We start from the raw sequence: 16517 nt of genomic DNA, 5'->3' as shown, positions 1-16517 counted from the left end.
AAGAGTACACAAATTTAATAACTGATGTTGTTCAACATCAAGAAGGTTTCCTACTGTTTCAGTTTCAAGGGAAGTTTAGCCTTCATCTCAAGAGAAAACGGAGGCGACTTGCTTTTTGCATGCTCAAGTTAACACATGGCATACAGAGGAATGTAAAATCAGGTTCTGGAATATGCTAATTATATTTTATTACTTAAAAGAATCATAACCCAATACAAATGCCAATGAATTAACAGAGATGGGAGATTCAGAACAAGAATTCTGTATACACATCTGCCTAGTAACCATTTCACTCAGAAGAAATGTAGTGGACAAGCATCTTTCATGCTCCGTACTCAACTAAATGTAACAATGGTGGGGCATCTCCACAGAAGCTTCAAAGAGCCAGGAAGAGGAGGGAGCCCTACTCTTTCCCACTAGCAGTCACACTTGGAAATCAGGAATGAGGGTTCTGAAGGAATGACAGAGTCTTAAATTGATGTTTATGCTATATGTGTATTCTGCTGAGTTCAGTGGTTTCCATCTCTTTAGGACAACTGAAAAAACCTACAGCAAAATTTTAACGTAACCTAATAATTTCTTTAAAGCTGAAAGATGTCCGAGACTAAAAAAGACATACCTACCTGGCTGCAAAAAGCAACAACTGAAACAATTTAGCAATGCGAGAATAAATCCTTTAGGTTTTTTTATGGAAAAGCATCCATCATTCATACGCACAACATTTTTACTAGGAAATCCCTCAGGTCATCATTTGGATTTAGCAGTAATATGGAAATGGAAGATAAGTTACTCACTTATTGTGGAACTCATAGATTTCCTGCATGTTTCCAAAGATAATGTGTTCTTTGTTTACAATACCAGGTGGGATCTCCTCAACTCCGCTTGTCATTTCCCATAGATATGTCTGCCCAGAACAAAAAAGATGCACTAAAGTCATGATAAACTCTCAACAGAAGCACCCAGGTATCTGTAAGCATTCATTCCTGGAGAGAAATCGGGGAAAGATCACGCAGCATCATCATCTCCAATTGTGACAGTACCCATTGTGTCAAATATACCTTGTGATTTTGACAGTAAAATCAAAGTTCTAAAACTGACAATTTAACATAGTCCCTGAGACTTCATCATTTAAAATGCATAGTGTTCTTGACAACCTCTAATGCTTCAGGATATTCCTTATCAAGGTCATGTCTGCAGTCTAGAAGTTCATGCTTTGTGCAACAGCTAACACTGAACAGTACTTGCTTCAGTGTAACAATTACTAGGCACTTTTCCATGGAATCTCTCTGAATTTCTATTCAAAAAGTCAGCTAGTAGCAGAACATGTGATACAGATAACAAGGGAATTAACACAAGCTCTTCTCTATTGCTAGCAAAGCAAATAAAATAAATCCCTCCTTTTTCCCCTCCCCTCTCTAAAACAAAAAAACCCACACATTTTTGAATTGGGAAAAGACCAAATGATGAAACTCAGTACTGAGAAAAGCAAACATATATGATGCATTCTGAAGTGGCTGTTATCAGTGTAATTCTACGTTTCTTCTTAATAGCAGAAAGATACTTAATTTGGTCCTATGACTGCAAACCAATCATGCTTGGCGTTAAAGCCAGAAAGAAACAGAAAGCAGTGAATTGAATTCTGTCTTCAAAGATTAGTGAAATAAAGAAAACTTACATCCATGCATTCCCGAAGGTCTCTTACGTAAGCCTTTTCTGTCTGAATTAGCTCAGCCATAATGAACCTTAGGTGACAACAGAAAGAATAATCAAATCTCAGTCTGTTAGATCATTATGAATGCATAATAACCAGAATACATCTTTCTCCTCATCAGCTTTTGCTTTTTTCACTGCTGCAAAAGAAATCTGAGAACTGAAATATGAAGAGAGACAACAGATGAAGGAAACATAAGAGGTAACATCCCTCCATTACTAACTAGCGCAAAAAGAAATGGGGAAGGAGACAAAATTTTTTCTCAAATGGTTTTCACTTCCTACAGTCATTTAACTGCTGTCCTCCCTCCTCCCCTTATACATTTATTTCACATTATTTTTAAAAAGAAAAAAGCATACTAAAAGAAGTCTAACATAGTTTTGAGAGTTTAAGATTCTGACATGCTAGAATTATCTGTGAGAACATGCATGTGAATAAAAGCAATAGGAGCTATTGAGTAACATCACTCTCTTTTTACCATTTATCCGATTTCTAAGCTGCCAGACAAGCCATGACAGTTGTTTCATTATCAGGATTGATTTATGCATTTTCATTGATTAAAAATAAATAAATTTATTACTCTTTCCTGCGGGCAGACTTTCGTTTTTCTTCATTAAGCTCATGAGCAGCATCACGCAGTTTCACCTCTGACCCAGGGACACTGGCTGGTATTATATCCAGCTGCAAGCTTTTGCTCTTTATTAAAGAAAGGAAGAATTGATTAAGGAAGGAGACAAGAGAAAATGATAGCTAAATCAAATGCAAGCAAAGCTTGTTTGTCTGTCATCACACTCAAATTTCTCTTACCGATTTATTGGAATCCGAGGAAATACCCAGAGCTTTCTCTAAAGAGGTCCTGTATTTCTCCATGCGCAGGGAAAAGTCTCTGTACCTCTTATCCACTGCTGTGACACATTTTTTAATCTCTGTTGCATGAGCATGCCCTTTTTCACAAAAGCCATCAGCCAGCTGTATCAACAACTTCACCCTCTCTTTGGTTTGCTATGAAAACAGGAAAATATCAAAGAATTACTAGCTCTACCTGTCATGAAGGGAGTCATTTTGCTTAACCTGCTCCTAAGCGCAGTTGGAGAAGCCATCAAAGGAGCTAGCTTCCTCTTCTCTCTATTCCCAGAACTCCTTTAAACAGATACCTTTTTCTTAATAAAAACAGCACAAGATGAATATAGGTTTCCTTGGGTTTTATTATTACATGACTAGAAGCAGGTTGTTTATTTTTCTTTCAAAAACGTGCTCGTATCTAACCCAGAGATTAAATTCTGCTGGGCAAGCTTTTCAGAGCATGAGTATTCTCCTCACATCAATACAAAGGGGGTTTGATGCCAAAGAGGATATTTTGTTCATTACCACTGAAGCACTGGTATTGGACCTGGCCCACAGCCCCAAGAATCTACCTTCTTTAGAAATCACTGAAATGTTGAGATGGAGGTAAGTCTTGTTATAGGCTTTACACTTTAACGGATTAAGACTATATTCTTTAGATCTATGTTATGTTATGTTGTTATGTTATGTTATGTTGTCAGACAGTTGTTTGAGAGAAACTAAGAAAACAAGTACCCGCCACCAAACGTGTAACTAAGCACTTTTCCCAACTAACAAGCTGCCTAAGACTATGCACTTTCTTTCATGTAAATCATAACTTATCCACAACAGGTGAGTTTACACCTCCACCTCCCTCTCTCTCTCTGATACCACATCAGAGTAAAGTGTACTGTCAGGGTCTTTGGTAACAGGGAATTAAGCAAAACAGTCAATAAGAACTTGGCTTTTTTATGTCAGTTGGAAAATCAACAGTTTGTCCTTTTTTTTTTTTTAATTCTTTTTCTTTCCTAATAGTCCCTCGCCCGAGCATTTCTTTTCACTATGGAATTAGCATGGGCTAATACATCCTCCCAACAGGTAGCGAAACGCCAAGGGAGTGGCACTAACAACATCCTTTCAAAGAGGCACCCACGTCACCACTGACTGACAGAGGAAACAAGGGGGGCAGCGGTGCTCTGCATGCTGGAAGGGATCCAGCAGAACAAAGGCTGGAGCAAAACCCAGAAGGAAGAAAATCCGGGTTTGAAAAGCAAAAGTGATCTCTGTTCTTTCTGGATTCTCTTTTCTCCCCTCCCACATGTCCCATGACCAACTCCATCTCCAAGTCTCTTCTCTTCTGAGGCGGTCCTTCAGACAAATGAACACTTGCTTACTTTCTTGGGCTCATTTTTTTCCTCTGTGAAGATTAGGAAGCCAAGATGTGGAAACAGGTGACGGTTTGAACAGGTGACAAAACGGAACACAGAGAGAGACGAGGTTACGTAAGCTGAGGTACTGAGGTCACGTCCTGGTTGCCCGTCTTTCACATGTGAAAATTTTCAAGCCTCACAAGTGACATCTGCATCTGTATAGGCCTCCAAAGATGTACAATACCATAATGCTGCCATGGCTCAAAAAGTTACAGCAGAATCACAGAATACTTTAATAAAATGAGTAACCTAACAAGTAAAGCTTTAATTTTTCTACTATCTTCTAATTAAATCACAGCTGAATAATAATATGCCTTGTTGTATTTTATATCCTAAATGAATATGCAGTAATCCACAGACATGAGGATATAAAAGTGGAAATCAAAGGCCCTGAAAGGTTTGCAGTTTTTTTTTTTAAAAAAACATTTTTAAGCTATCTCACTACAATTCTGTCACAAGAAATCAACTGCACATAGGGCTGATGGAGCTCCCATAACAGTGATTCTCTTCTGATTATCTTTTGGTTTATTCTGTTCCCAGCAGAAATACAGAGAGAAAGCCACTACAAGCAAACAAATCTTGATGGACATGTCCTTGGGGTTTTTTTAGGGAGGAGGGGGAATTTGCATTGTTTTGTTTTTTTTAAATCTTACTTAATTTTATTTATATATTTTACCTTTGCTGTGATCTGAAATTCTTCATGTTCTTTTAACAACTCTTGAGTGTGCTGAATACTGGAGCCAGTAGAAGTATGTGTGGATAAATAAAACTCCCCATTGTCATGAATCCATTCCAGAGCCTAAATAAAGCAATAATGAAGGAAAAGTAAGAGAGAAGGCAACATACTACTGCCAACAGAAACCATCTGTAATCAGTATTCCACAAACACAGACTGGCCACAGGCAAATTTTATTTTATATCATGTCACTCGTGGCAATAATCTAATACCTCAACAATATCAAATAATTCATTTAGTCTATGAAGCAATGCTTAAAGAACTGAAGAAAAACAACTGACACATGAATCTGAATACTTCAGGGAAGTCCACTACTACAGGACTATAGTAGTCCACTATTAAAAGGATCTAACTGGTGATGTCTACAGTTTTGTTAATATACTCCCCAACTGAGCAAAAATCATTTTTTTGGTGCAACACAAGACAGCTGTACTCAGAAATATGCATTTTCCAACTTGTAAAAATGTATATAAGACTGCCAAATGTGTAAGCTAAACTTTCCAAGCATGTAAGATTTAATTATCATTTAATTCTTTAGTTGACATGTATTCCAGCCTTACAAAGTATGGTCTGTAGTTACATGTACTCCTAGAAATTAAACCTGCAGCAGAGGAGGTATGGCGAGATGTATCAGTTAAACCAATGAATGTATGTACAGGTAGTAAAAGACAAGAACTAAGAATGGCAATCTAAAATTGTTTCCCTTCCACATCCTGGCACCTTACTCTCTCACTATTATGAACCACGCTGATCCAGGTTATTATCTATGTTCTACCCACATGAGTATTTCCTGCCCTTTTAAGCGTAACTCAGTGGTTTTGAGGAATCCTACTCTCTGGCTGCTGGGGGGGATGGGGGGAGGGGGAGGGGAAGAGTCCTCTCAAACTGCCACATAACAGTAAAAATAAAACAATGTAACTGAAGACTGACATTATCAAGTTCTTTTGCAGCTCCTAATACAGACTACTACAGCAGTATGCAGAGGCACATGAACTTAGAAACTTCTTCGTTCTGACAAAGTCAATATCAGATGTTCAAAGAGTTTATTACAGCTTGCTTAGAACTGTCTTGTTACTAAATGAATGTGTATCTTCTGTGTCTTCAGTAAATATATACAGCACTAGACAAAAATTTAATACCCCGAAAGAAAAAGTAGTAGATTGCTCGTGGGTCCTCATTCTTCCTTTTCTCTCTCATACTTCCAGTTTACCCTTTTATCTATCCACATTACCAAGAACAGGAGACATTTTATCTTGGTGGACAGTAGATATGTATTTTTCAAGAGGATAACCTTACACTGAATCAGAAAAGGCATCATCGGTATTACAATTCCACCAACAGTTTAAGCTCATTAGGGCTGTGACTGAACAACTTTCATTCTCTTCCTTCCACTTACATATATATTATAAATGACATTTATTTTGATACTGCTCGCTTTTAACTTCTTAATCTCCACCTTTTTTTGGTGGATTTATTACACAATGCTGTAATGAATGATAAACTAAAAAAACTTCCCCTTCCCAAATGTTGCCCTTTCATAACTTTCTGGCAGCTCTCTAGAGCCACAACAGGACAGAAAGTTCATCTTGATGTTAATTCCTGCAGGTTAGATCGGCTCTCATTTCATGTAAGGATCAGGACTGTACATTGGAGACACGTATCACTATACAAGAACTGAAGAAATCAATTTAGTGACCAGGTTAGCCCTTAAATCTGGAACGATTTGAGAGTCTACCATTTTCCTCGCAAAGTACTATGGTATCTACTCCCATAGGAGGACATCAAGTTCTCAAAGCACAAAGAATGGGTTTTTCCAACTTCCAAACAAAAAACTAAATGAAGACAGCAACATTTCCATTTGCTGGCTAATCAGCGCAGAGTCCAATACGGTTTGCAATGACTGAACTGGTGATTGCTGAAAAATGGGATTTACAATGAAAATGCTGACAGATCTTTATCTCCAGTGTTTGACTGTTAGTCAGTAATCTCTATACAAAAGCAAGCAGGTCATGTGCTTGGCAGAGGCTGAGTTAAGCTTATTCAAAAATGGGGTGGGGGGCAGGGAAGGGGCAGTGTTGTTTTAAAGAGGCATTAAACTTTAACTTCACTCCAAGATTTATCTTGTGTTACCTCCTTTGTGAAATCATGAAAGACAGATGTTAGAAATCTTTCAAGAGATGAAAACAGACCACTAATATTTAAGCCTCTGTCTACAGTGGCTGTCAGAAAGAAATAAAAAATCAGGTTTTTGAGTCCTTTAAAGTAGATCTAACTATATTTCACACTGTGGGCGTTGTATCCTTTTCTGCAGAACAGGAACAGATAGCTTCCTTTCTTTGTCCTATATGCAGTTTGAAAAAAAAAAAAAGTAGTAAAAAACCCACTCCAGATCACTGCAGTTACTAATTCTGCCTTGGAACCCCCTACTTATTTTTACGGCTTGTGTTTTGATTAGCGAAGTGCATTTTTTCTGTGTGTGGTAGTTACTCACTAGTTCTTTCCAGACTGATAAATTCAACAAAATACAGAGAGGTGGATCTACCATGCAAGAAACCATGAAACCAAGCAGATGCAGAATTGCAAAAACTTTGGAGAGTCATTCACTTGTTACTGTTTAATGAGTTATACAACTTGTCAGTTTTCTAGAACTGCCAGTCAACTTAATTAGATGTTTTTTTCCCCAACATGGGAGGAAAATGTTGCTGCCTGTTATTTCCCTGGTCAAATTAGGTGTCTGTGTAAAGTTAACAAGTGTAACAATTTGTCAAACACAAGCTTGCAGAAATGAGATTCACCAGTATCAGATCAAGCTGGCAGAAGCAAAACACTAACTTTCAGTTACAGCAATAAAGACACCCTGCCTCAACAGATTTTTGTTGTTCTGTATTAAAGGAAAAGCAAATAATATAACTTACTTTCTATTTTAATCATTGATCTTTCAGCCATTTGAAATACTGAATTCGATGGCAAATTTGTTATTGTGGGACAAGTCAGTGTATGTCAAACCTCGATCACACTGAAGAGGATTTACCCTCACCTGTTTGGCACTTCTTTCAAACACCACATACTGTTGGCATTGATCAAGACGTCTTTTACGCATGGTCCAATAATGCAGCACACGGTTCTCCCTCTGGAAGAGTTCATTCAAGATATCTGAAGAAAGGAAAACATTTGTTTCAGAGGTTATGACAACCAATTTTGAAATATCACATTAAAATCAGCGGAATAAAGTACTTTATATTGTAGAATTTACACTACACTTACTCTTTCTGTTAGGCTTTGTTTTACTCTTTTTCCTGATATTAATGAAACACAGAGTGTTCCTGTTTCATTATTCTTTACAGAAATGTTGGTTAAAGAAACTAGAGATGCAATTAAAACTTACTAGTAACACCTTTCTTCTCTCAAATATTTTTCATACAGGGACTGCCACTGTTTATAAGAGAATTGAAAACGTAGCTAATAAAGATAGTTCTTGATGGAGTTCCCTCAGAAAGAATGAGCATGCACAAGTAATCACAACATGCTTAACATTTCATATTAATCATAACAAAAAAAAACCCCAACTTTTCTGAATATACCAGTCTCCTATAAAATATTTTAATAGTTTAACACATATGGACAAATACATAACATTAGGTCACTACAAGAACAAATGCAACATAAGCAGATATTAAATGTACGGAAACCTAAGTAATAAAAAATACACAAAATGACTAAGTTTGTAATTCTCCTTCAAAAAAAAAAAAATCAAAACCAACAGCAGTATAATTGAGTAAGCTGACTTGTTCAAATATGAGTGTTCATTGAGCTTTGAGAGAATTTCCAGGTAATCAAATAATTAACTCCACAATTTGTTATGCCATTCCTGAGTATCAGAAACTGTCTGCCATTGGGAAGTCACATCCAAATTCCGCTGTTAACCTGTAATTCCACATGTCTGGCTTATCAGTTCCTCCTGGATGGCAAAGATCTTCTGCTTACAATATGCAGAAGATTTTATCTGAACTCTGCTTCTTTAATGTTTATTCTTTTTTTTCTTCAAACAAAGAAGTCCTAGCAGTTTCTTGTGAAGCTCACTTTACCCACTGCTTCTTCCAAAGCAGCAGCCCTACCAGACTTTGTAGCTACTGCAAACCCAGATGGCTAGCTGAAGTACATGGAGATGGGGACACCTGACATCTCTGCCAGGTGATTCTGTTGGAAGTGCAAAGAACCCAAGGGGAGGTCTACCAGAAGCAGAAGAGACCACAAAAAAGGCTCATTCTTCACAATAACACTTTACTTGCTTCTCTACTTATACCTACAGCTGGCTATTTTCCATAATTGCAAATGGAGGCCCTCGGGTGCTAGGCTTCTTAATGCCTCTGCATTCCCCTGCCCCACTGTGTGGGTCCGCCATGCCTTACATCCCAAAAGCTAACAACTCCAAGTAACAGTTTGATAGAGAAGCTCAAATAAAGGGAGCCTGAGGGGAAAAGCATCTCCCTCTATCTCTGTCAGTGATCTGGGACCAATTACAACCACTCTCACAGCCTCCCTGAGAATTATGAAACCTGTTTGCATCGCTGCCAACGTCCTCCTGCTTGGAAGCACTGTATTCCCACTTGCCACAGAGCACTGAGATCACCCAGGACTTGCTTTTGGTTGGAATCTGGTCACTGCAGCTAAGGTTTTCTTCCTGCTGGGTAGGCTACCCTCAAATATGCCTCAACCGATCTGTCCCTTAACCAAGCCATCAGCTGATCTGCTACGAGCCCCACCTGCGTTCTCAGTTTTATTTCTGCCTTACACAACCTCCAAAACGCTTGCTCAGAATATATGTCAGATTTTGAGGGGGCAGACGCATGGACAACTGTCATTATACAATATAATACACCCAACTGGACACACCATATAAAAAGAGACATCTTGATAGTGATGCAAGCGATGTAGTTCTGACAAAGAGCAAGCAAGGTGAATTTAGCTAATTGGAACAGCATTTCTCCTGTCAGGACATGATACAGATGGCAAGCCAGTGAGAGACATTTGGCTGGGCACCATTAGTGTTATTGCCATTAATTTCTTGGACTGACAAGGTAGAGAAAAAAATATTCTATAAAATACTTGAAGGAAGTTATAGAATATCAACATTTAATACTAGGTTTGGATGAGCAGCTCTGTCTCAAGCCTTCTGAACTATAGTCCCTGTTATTTTCTTTGATTCCAACATTTATTAGGATTGTTTCCTAAATGTCCAGCTTATTCTCCAGGCTCGGACAGCTTTCAGCTCTCCCTATGCATCTTGCACTCTCTGTCAACCTATCTAAAAATATGAGCACCACTAGACAAGTTCCTGCACTACGTTCAGTTGCAGCCCATACAGCAGAGAGAGGTAACAAAGCAGCACGCAAAATTAGCAGCAGAAGCAAAGATGAAGATGCTCCATTTCTGAGCTTACAGCAATTGTCACCGACTGAATCCACCTGCCACAGCACAGTTTCAGGCCACAACCCCTTCCTAAAATTCAGCTTTGGCACGGTGTCCGATACAGTATTTGGATACTTTTAGCTGCAGGTCAAGGCAGTTATTTACACTGGTATGAAGGGCAGAAGGACACCTCCCAGAGTTCAGTACCATTCTGATTCCTGTTTCCCATGTGCTTAGCTAAACCTTCCCTAGATTAAGACACTGTTTTTCTAGACACCATAATCTGCAGCTGGGAATAAGGATCAAGTATGCCTCTGAATGAGGTTTTTGAAAAACGTTAAGAAGTTCTGCAGAAACTCAAGGGTTACCTAAGTTTTTAAAGTGTTCACTTATATACTATCTACTGATCACAGTTTGACACACTGTTTCAAGCATACACCCTAGTATGAGTGTGTAATGGTCCAGCAGAACACATGTAACCTCTATTTCACCAAAATGAAATAAACACTCTATTGGTTTTTTTTTTTTCTCTATCTGTTTAGAAAAGAGATGAAAAGAGATTTTTTTTTCCTTACATGCATATTTAAACAGGAAGATCAGAGTGAGCTTTTAAGTCATTTGGTCAGCTACCACCATACCATTGAGACCTAAAAGGAAGGAGTCCTTGCTGGTTTTATCTTGACTCATGTTTAATTCTCAGAAGCATATAGTACATGGCTTATGGGGAAAAAGCATTAGAGCACATAGCTTATTTTTTTCCTGCTTGGGGATTTTTGTTGCTTTTTAAACATGTATCATTCATCCAGGGTTTTAAATATACACAGAACATGCACAGAACTACGGTTCTGACATATAATTATTCTTAAGGACATTAGCAGAGACTTTTCTACTCTTTCCTCATCTGAACACATTTACCTTTCTCAGAATGACTGTTTCTACACAGATTTCAAAAATGAATTTTTAAAAAAGTTTGTCTAAAAGCCCTAACATTTTTTTCTTATACTCAGTAAACTTGGTAGCTACAACTTCCTGCTTGCTTCTGCTTTGTTTTCTTTGTCTACTACCAAGAGAAGAGCTAAGTGACAAATGTCAGCAACGCTTCTTCAATTATTGATACTCCTAGCATTTGTGTTGAGATTCTGTCTTGTACAGTTCTATAAATGTTGATGCCTTGGGGACAGAGGAAAAACAATCCTTTGTCTTAGCTCTACATGCTCAAAGTTTCAACTGCCACAACCCAATTATTTCCTTAGAGTGAAAAGTATGGCCAACACCCTATTATCTTTCCAACACAAAAAATTCAACGCAGGGAGATTTTCAATTTGAGTACTGTCAGATACATGGGCAGGTTTAACACAAACTGTTTTCCCCTTGTAGTAAAGTGAAGCAGCGAGCATGTCCTTTTCTGAGAGAGTCATCAAATAATTTAGAGCGGAAGTGACCTCTGGAGGCCGTTTGTTCCAATCTCCTCCTCAAAGCAGGATTAACTTCAAAGTTTTTCAGGGGTTTGTTCAACTGAGTTTTCAAAAATCCCAAGGGCAGAGATTCCACTACCTCTCTGGGCAACCTGCTCTACTCAGTGCTTTCTCACTCTTGCTGTAACACTTTCTCCTTATATCCATTCAGAATTTTTCTTGCTGCAACTTTTTTCTCTGGTCCTATTGCTGTGTTCCTCTGAGTTTGGCTCTATCCTCTGCACAACTCCCCTTTGGGCAGCTGCAAACAGCAATTAATTAGACAATTAGACTTCTCTGGTTTTGAGTCTTTAGCATGGTCTGAGTCTTCAGTCACAGCTTCAAAATGCATCAAGCAGAATACAACTGGCAAATAAATGAGTAAAATGTAGTATTTATTTCTGAGTATCTCTCTCTGATCTCTGTTCTGCCTACCTCACTCATCAGTTATGCATACCCTATTAATTGCTGTCCTTTTGTCCCTGAAAGCCCTACAGATTTCTCTCTCTACTCCATTCCCCACAGTGCATGTTAACACCTTAAAGCTGCACTACATTGAATTAATCCCAGCAAAACCCAAGCCCCATGTATTAGTTCTTTCCTGCCTCACCTCAGCTACTACCAATCTACACATCTAATTTAAACATGATGTCAGTTATCCTATGCTTCATGAAGTTCCTTAATACTGATTCAACTCTATGAAGGGTCCAAGGGCATCATTCAGAGGTTTTATCATGTATCACCCTGGCACTCCCAAGGAACTCGCAGAATGCACCACACTAACACACTGAGTAAGCTTACAGCGATCAGCTCCAATTTGGCATCAGACCAAACATTATCATGTGGAAGTTTACTATCTCATTCTCTGAACAAAGCAGCACATTTGAGTCTCAAATTGAAAGAAGATTAAGTGTAAGCAGGAGATAAATAAATTCAAAGCAACTTCATTTGGGTATAAGAGAATTTGATGACTGGCAGCTCCTTCAAAATGTGCGAGAGTAAGTTTAATTATTTCCTGTTAAGCCTGACAGAACCCTTTCCAGTTGGGCAGGCTTCACTCCCCCATCATCACACGCACCACAACACACGATGATCATGTTGTTTGAAGAAAAAAAGAACAAGAAACCCCTTACTTTTGACTTGTTGTTCAGGTGCTTTGATGTGTGTCACCATCCCTGGCATGTTTACGCTGTTCCTGTGCAGGTATTTCAGGAAGACATCAGCATTTCTCCGAGCCAGCGTGCAAGCCTAGAGAGTCAGAGGTATTGCTTTCTTTGAAGCTGCACACATATACATCCGGAAAGAGATGAAGGGCCCTCTTCATCCCCCCTCTCCAATTTTAGAAAGCGTTGCTTGTTAAATCCTTCTACAAGTAAGCCAACCCAAGCATTAAAATAGTTTTCCCAACAAATAACAGTTAATACTTACTTATCCAGCAGAAAAACAAACAAACAAACAAAAAAACTAAAAAAAATGCTATTACTTTTTATCTGAAGATCCTGAAAAGCAATTACCTGCTCTAGAGCTTTCAGCATGACTCAGAGCTGACAGAGAAGTTTGTTTTGTGTACGTGCCACATGCCACTTGAAGTTATTTATTGTGTAAACAGAGTGCACGTGCTTATATAATCAACTGGATATTCCAAAACGTCCACCGCTACTTTAAACAAAAAGTAAATGCTCCACTGAAGTGAAACCAAAAGCGCTAAAATATTAAGGCATGCCCTTAAAATATTAAGGCAAGGCCTTGAGAGCTTTCAGTGCTCATCACTGTATTGCCAACACTCGGCTCAGCTGCTTTCTTCATCTTAATGTACACCAAGTACTACATATGGGCCGGCTGCCTTATTTTTAATAAGGAGAACATGAAATATTACTTTAAAAGGTTAGATAAACGTAGCATGGTTAGATCCAGTAAGAGAGACACTAAGTCATTTCTCACATTGTTTTAACACAGAAACTGGAAGCTCAGATGCCAGCTGCAGAAAGATCTACATGACAGTATACTTAGAGCTATGCTAACACATTTTTGAACGTTCTCATCTGTGCACTGAGAACAAAAAGGCTTTTAATGAAACTAAGTTTTAACACTCTGGTGTCTTTCAAGATGATGCTGGAAAAAGCCTTTGGTTACAGGCTTAGTTAAACTGCTTTGCAAGCATCCGTTCCACATTTATTCAGTAAGATCAATAACCCTCTTCACTAGGACATTAGTTGGAACGAAAACTTTTCATTTATCTGCAGACTATTACACAAACCCAACTACTCCCAGACGCTTGTCTAGTAGTTTCCTCCTTCCGTACTCTACTGTAGTCCAAGTACAGCTGAGAGCAGCTCTGATGCACAGGCAGCAATGGTACTATGTGACTGTCACTTCTCTTCCAAAGCAGCAGCCTTTAAGCATTCTTTAGAATGACAGTTGCTCAAAGCAGTGATTCCCAATTCCTCTTCAGTCACAGTGGGAGACCTGACATCTATTGAAGTTCAACAGGAAATATATTTATAAAACTGGCTACAATTTTATGCACTTGGCAGTATTCTCCTTATCACTGTCAGCAGCAGTTAACGTGCCATTTCCCACATCTTCGCAGTTTGGGACATACCTGTAGCTTCTGAATGGCATTGTTGCTTTCCACATACGTTTCAGCAGTGTAAGAGTGAGCATTTAACTGCATGCTTCCCAAGACAAAGACCACCACAAAAAAATAGCAAATCCTACCTTTAGGAATGCCTCCTTCTGTTCCAGGTGTTTGCTTATCATAGGAGTAACATGATCTGTTTCAGAGTTGGGACCCAGTTTGTCTGCTCCCCCACACCAATCTTCTTCTCGCTTATATTCTTGCTCCAGGCTTTCCAGCACGCTGCACACCTATCAGGAAGGAGTCCAACTCGAATATAATTCAGTAATACAAAAATTCCAAATTCAAGCCAAAAAAATGGAAAACCAATCTACCTACCCCTTACAGGTACCTTAGCTTCTGACATGTTTTGACTGGAACTTAAGAGAAGGCAACAAACTTTGGCTGTAGGTTTGCAAGCCTTGGCCTGCTTACGTGGAATTGCTCAGAAGGCTATCCCTAAAGTTGCTCATCTTTCTCCACCTCTGTGACTGTATAGTTCAGGATGGGCTTAAGATACGACTGCAGAGGCAGCAACCTTGCCAACCTTCCCCTTAACTCTTCTGCAGACAAGTAGGATGAAGTTGGTTTTTCTCTGACTCCCACACAAAAACCAGAATTAGCCATCTGAAGTACTTCCATTAAAACCTCTGCGTAACTTGTTTATGGTTTAAGCAAAACCAAGCAGAAATCCAACTAAGCACTTGTACAGTGTGTTTCATCTTGAAAATGTTTTACAAGACTTTTCTCAATTAAAAATAAGAATCTGAGGAATATTAAAGAGGAGAGTGATAGAAAAGGCAGATGAAGATTTGAGTCTTCACCAACAAGCACTGCACTTTGGTAGTGTACTTTGTTTGAAGTTTGCTAATTGAAGCAAGCGTAGCCAGATCAATTACACTGTAGTATCTTAGTAGCTGGTACAATTTGTCTACTACTTACTTATCATAGACTGGTTTGAGTTGGAAGGGACCTTTAAAGATCATCTAGCCCAACTCCCCTGCCATCGCCAGGAACATCTTTCACTAGATCAGGTTGCTCAAAGCTTCGTCCAACCTGACTTTGGTATTTCCAGGAATGGGGCATCCACAACTTCTCTGGGCGACATGTTCTAGTGTCTCATCACCCTCATTGTAAAAAATTTCTTCCTTGTATCTGATCTAAATCTACTCTCCTTCAGTTTAAAACCGTTGTCCATTGTCCTGTCACTACAGGCCTCTGTCTTATAAGACCACTTTATATACTGAAAGGCTGCAACACATAGTTTCTCTTTCTAAGGCAGCTGGTAAAAGGATTTGCTTTTTGCACTTTTTGTATAACTGCAGTTGTTATCAAATTAGTAAATATAACCAAACCTAATCAACCATTTTTTTAGGTAATGCTGTTTTATGCCACACTGAAGAATTAACCAAGGCCGACACAGATCATGTAGCATTTCTGTACCTGTTCAGAAGTTTTATAGAAGGCAACAGAGGCGTTCACAAGCTTGAGACGGTCCTCCATCTTCAGCATCAGTTGTTGCCAATGGGAGGCAACCTTCTCTGCACACTCCCGGATCATATCCATGTCATAGTGATTAGCCTGCAGCATTGCCTCTGCCTTCTGCTGAACCTGCAGGGCACTTTGATGGGTTTTCTGACAAGAGGTGAAAATTCAGGAGTTCAGTGGAACACTTCAGTTCATTTTCTTGAAGACCTCAAAGGCTCACATTTCCACTGTGTCAATGACACTTCTATACACATGCACTAACACCCATTAACTAAAAATAACTGTCTAATATTAGTCACTGCATGACTTCCCTTATGCAAATACAAAGGAAATAAATCCTGTAGAGGTGTATCATCAAATCAACAACGACTAGCAGTTTACAAGCAACAGCCACTGCATAGCATTAAGCCACACATGGCATACCGACGTTGCAGTACATTTTGTTATAATTATGAATTTCAGGTTGATTTTCTTTCCCTTCATGCTGCGGAGAAAAAAGATGGAAAGGATGTATCTTATTTTGGCTTGATTGCTATTACTGTCCTCACAGCTTTACCGCAGTCTTTTGCACATTGGTAGTGAGCAAATGAAAGTGCAGGCATGCAGGACAATACAAAAGACAACTCTGCATTCACCGTAAGCAGATTTTTAACTGTAGTTCTCTGTGTAAACATATACTTGCCTAAAATCTGGAACCTCTAACTATAATAGATATTATTATATCCAGTATGATCCAGAAAACTCAGAAATTAAGCTTCCTAATCATCTTTCCTTAAATTGAAAAATGTCTAGAGGTCTCATGATTTTTATACTTAAGAGTTACCAAAGCTCTCAAAGTGAGGGTACATAT

General features: G+C 38.8%; 1 protein-coding gene across 3 annotated transcripts in view; it reads right to left on the bottom strand.

The window, feature by feature from the left end:
* The window catches only part of TRIO (trio Rho guanine nucleotide exchange factor), a 258160-nt gene that overhangs the window by 95029 nt on the left and 146614 nt on the right, over nucleotides 1-16517 (bottom strand). For all 3 annotated transcript variants that reach the window (XM_082318867.1, XM_082318868.1, XM_082318869.1), the window contains exons 17-25: nucleotides 15623-15814; nucleotides 14281-14430; nucleotides 12696-12810; nucleotides 7737-7852; nucleotides 4640-4762; nucleotides 2519-2713; nucleotides 2292-2407; nucleotides 1676-1742; nucleotides 795-904 (exon numbers count right to left, since the gene is read on the bottom strand). In XM_082318867.1, coding sequence (XP_082174993.1) covers nucleotides 795-904; nucleotides 1676-1742; nucleotides 2292-2407; nucleotides 2519-2713; nucleotides 4640-4762; nucleotides 7737-7852; nucleotides 12696-12810; nucleotides 14281-14430; nucleotides 15623-15814 — 1184 coding nt within the window. The remainder of the gene's footprint in view (nucleotides 1-794; nucleotides 905-1675; nucleotides 1743-2291; nucleotides 2408-2518; nucleotides 2714-4639; nucleotides 4763-7736; nucleotides 7853-12695; nucleotides 12811-14280; nucleotides 14431-15622; nucleotides 15815-16517) is intronic.

This window comes from Platalea leucorodia, assembly GCF_965183815.1.
Source record: "Platalea leucorodia genome assembly, chromosome: 1".
Taxonomy (NCBI): domain Eukaryota; kingdom Metazoa; phylum Chordata; class Aves; order Pelecaniformes; family Threskiornithidae; genus Platalea; species Platalea leucorodia.
This window is presented reverse-complemented; position numbering and strand designations above follow the sequence as displayed.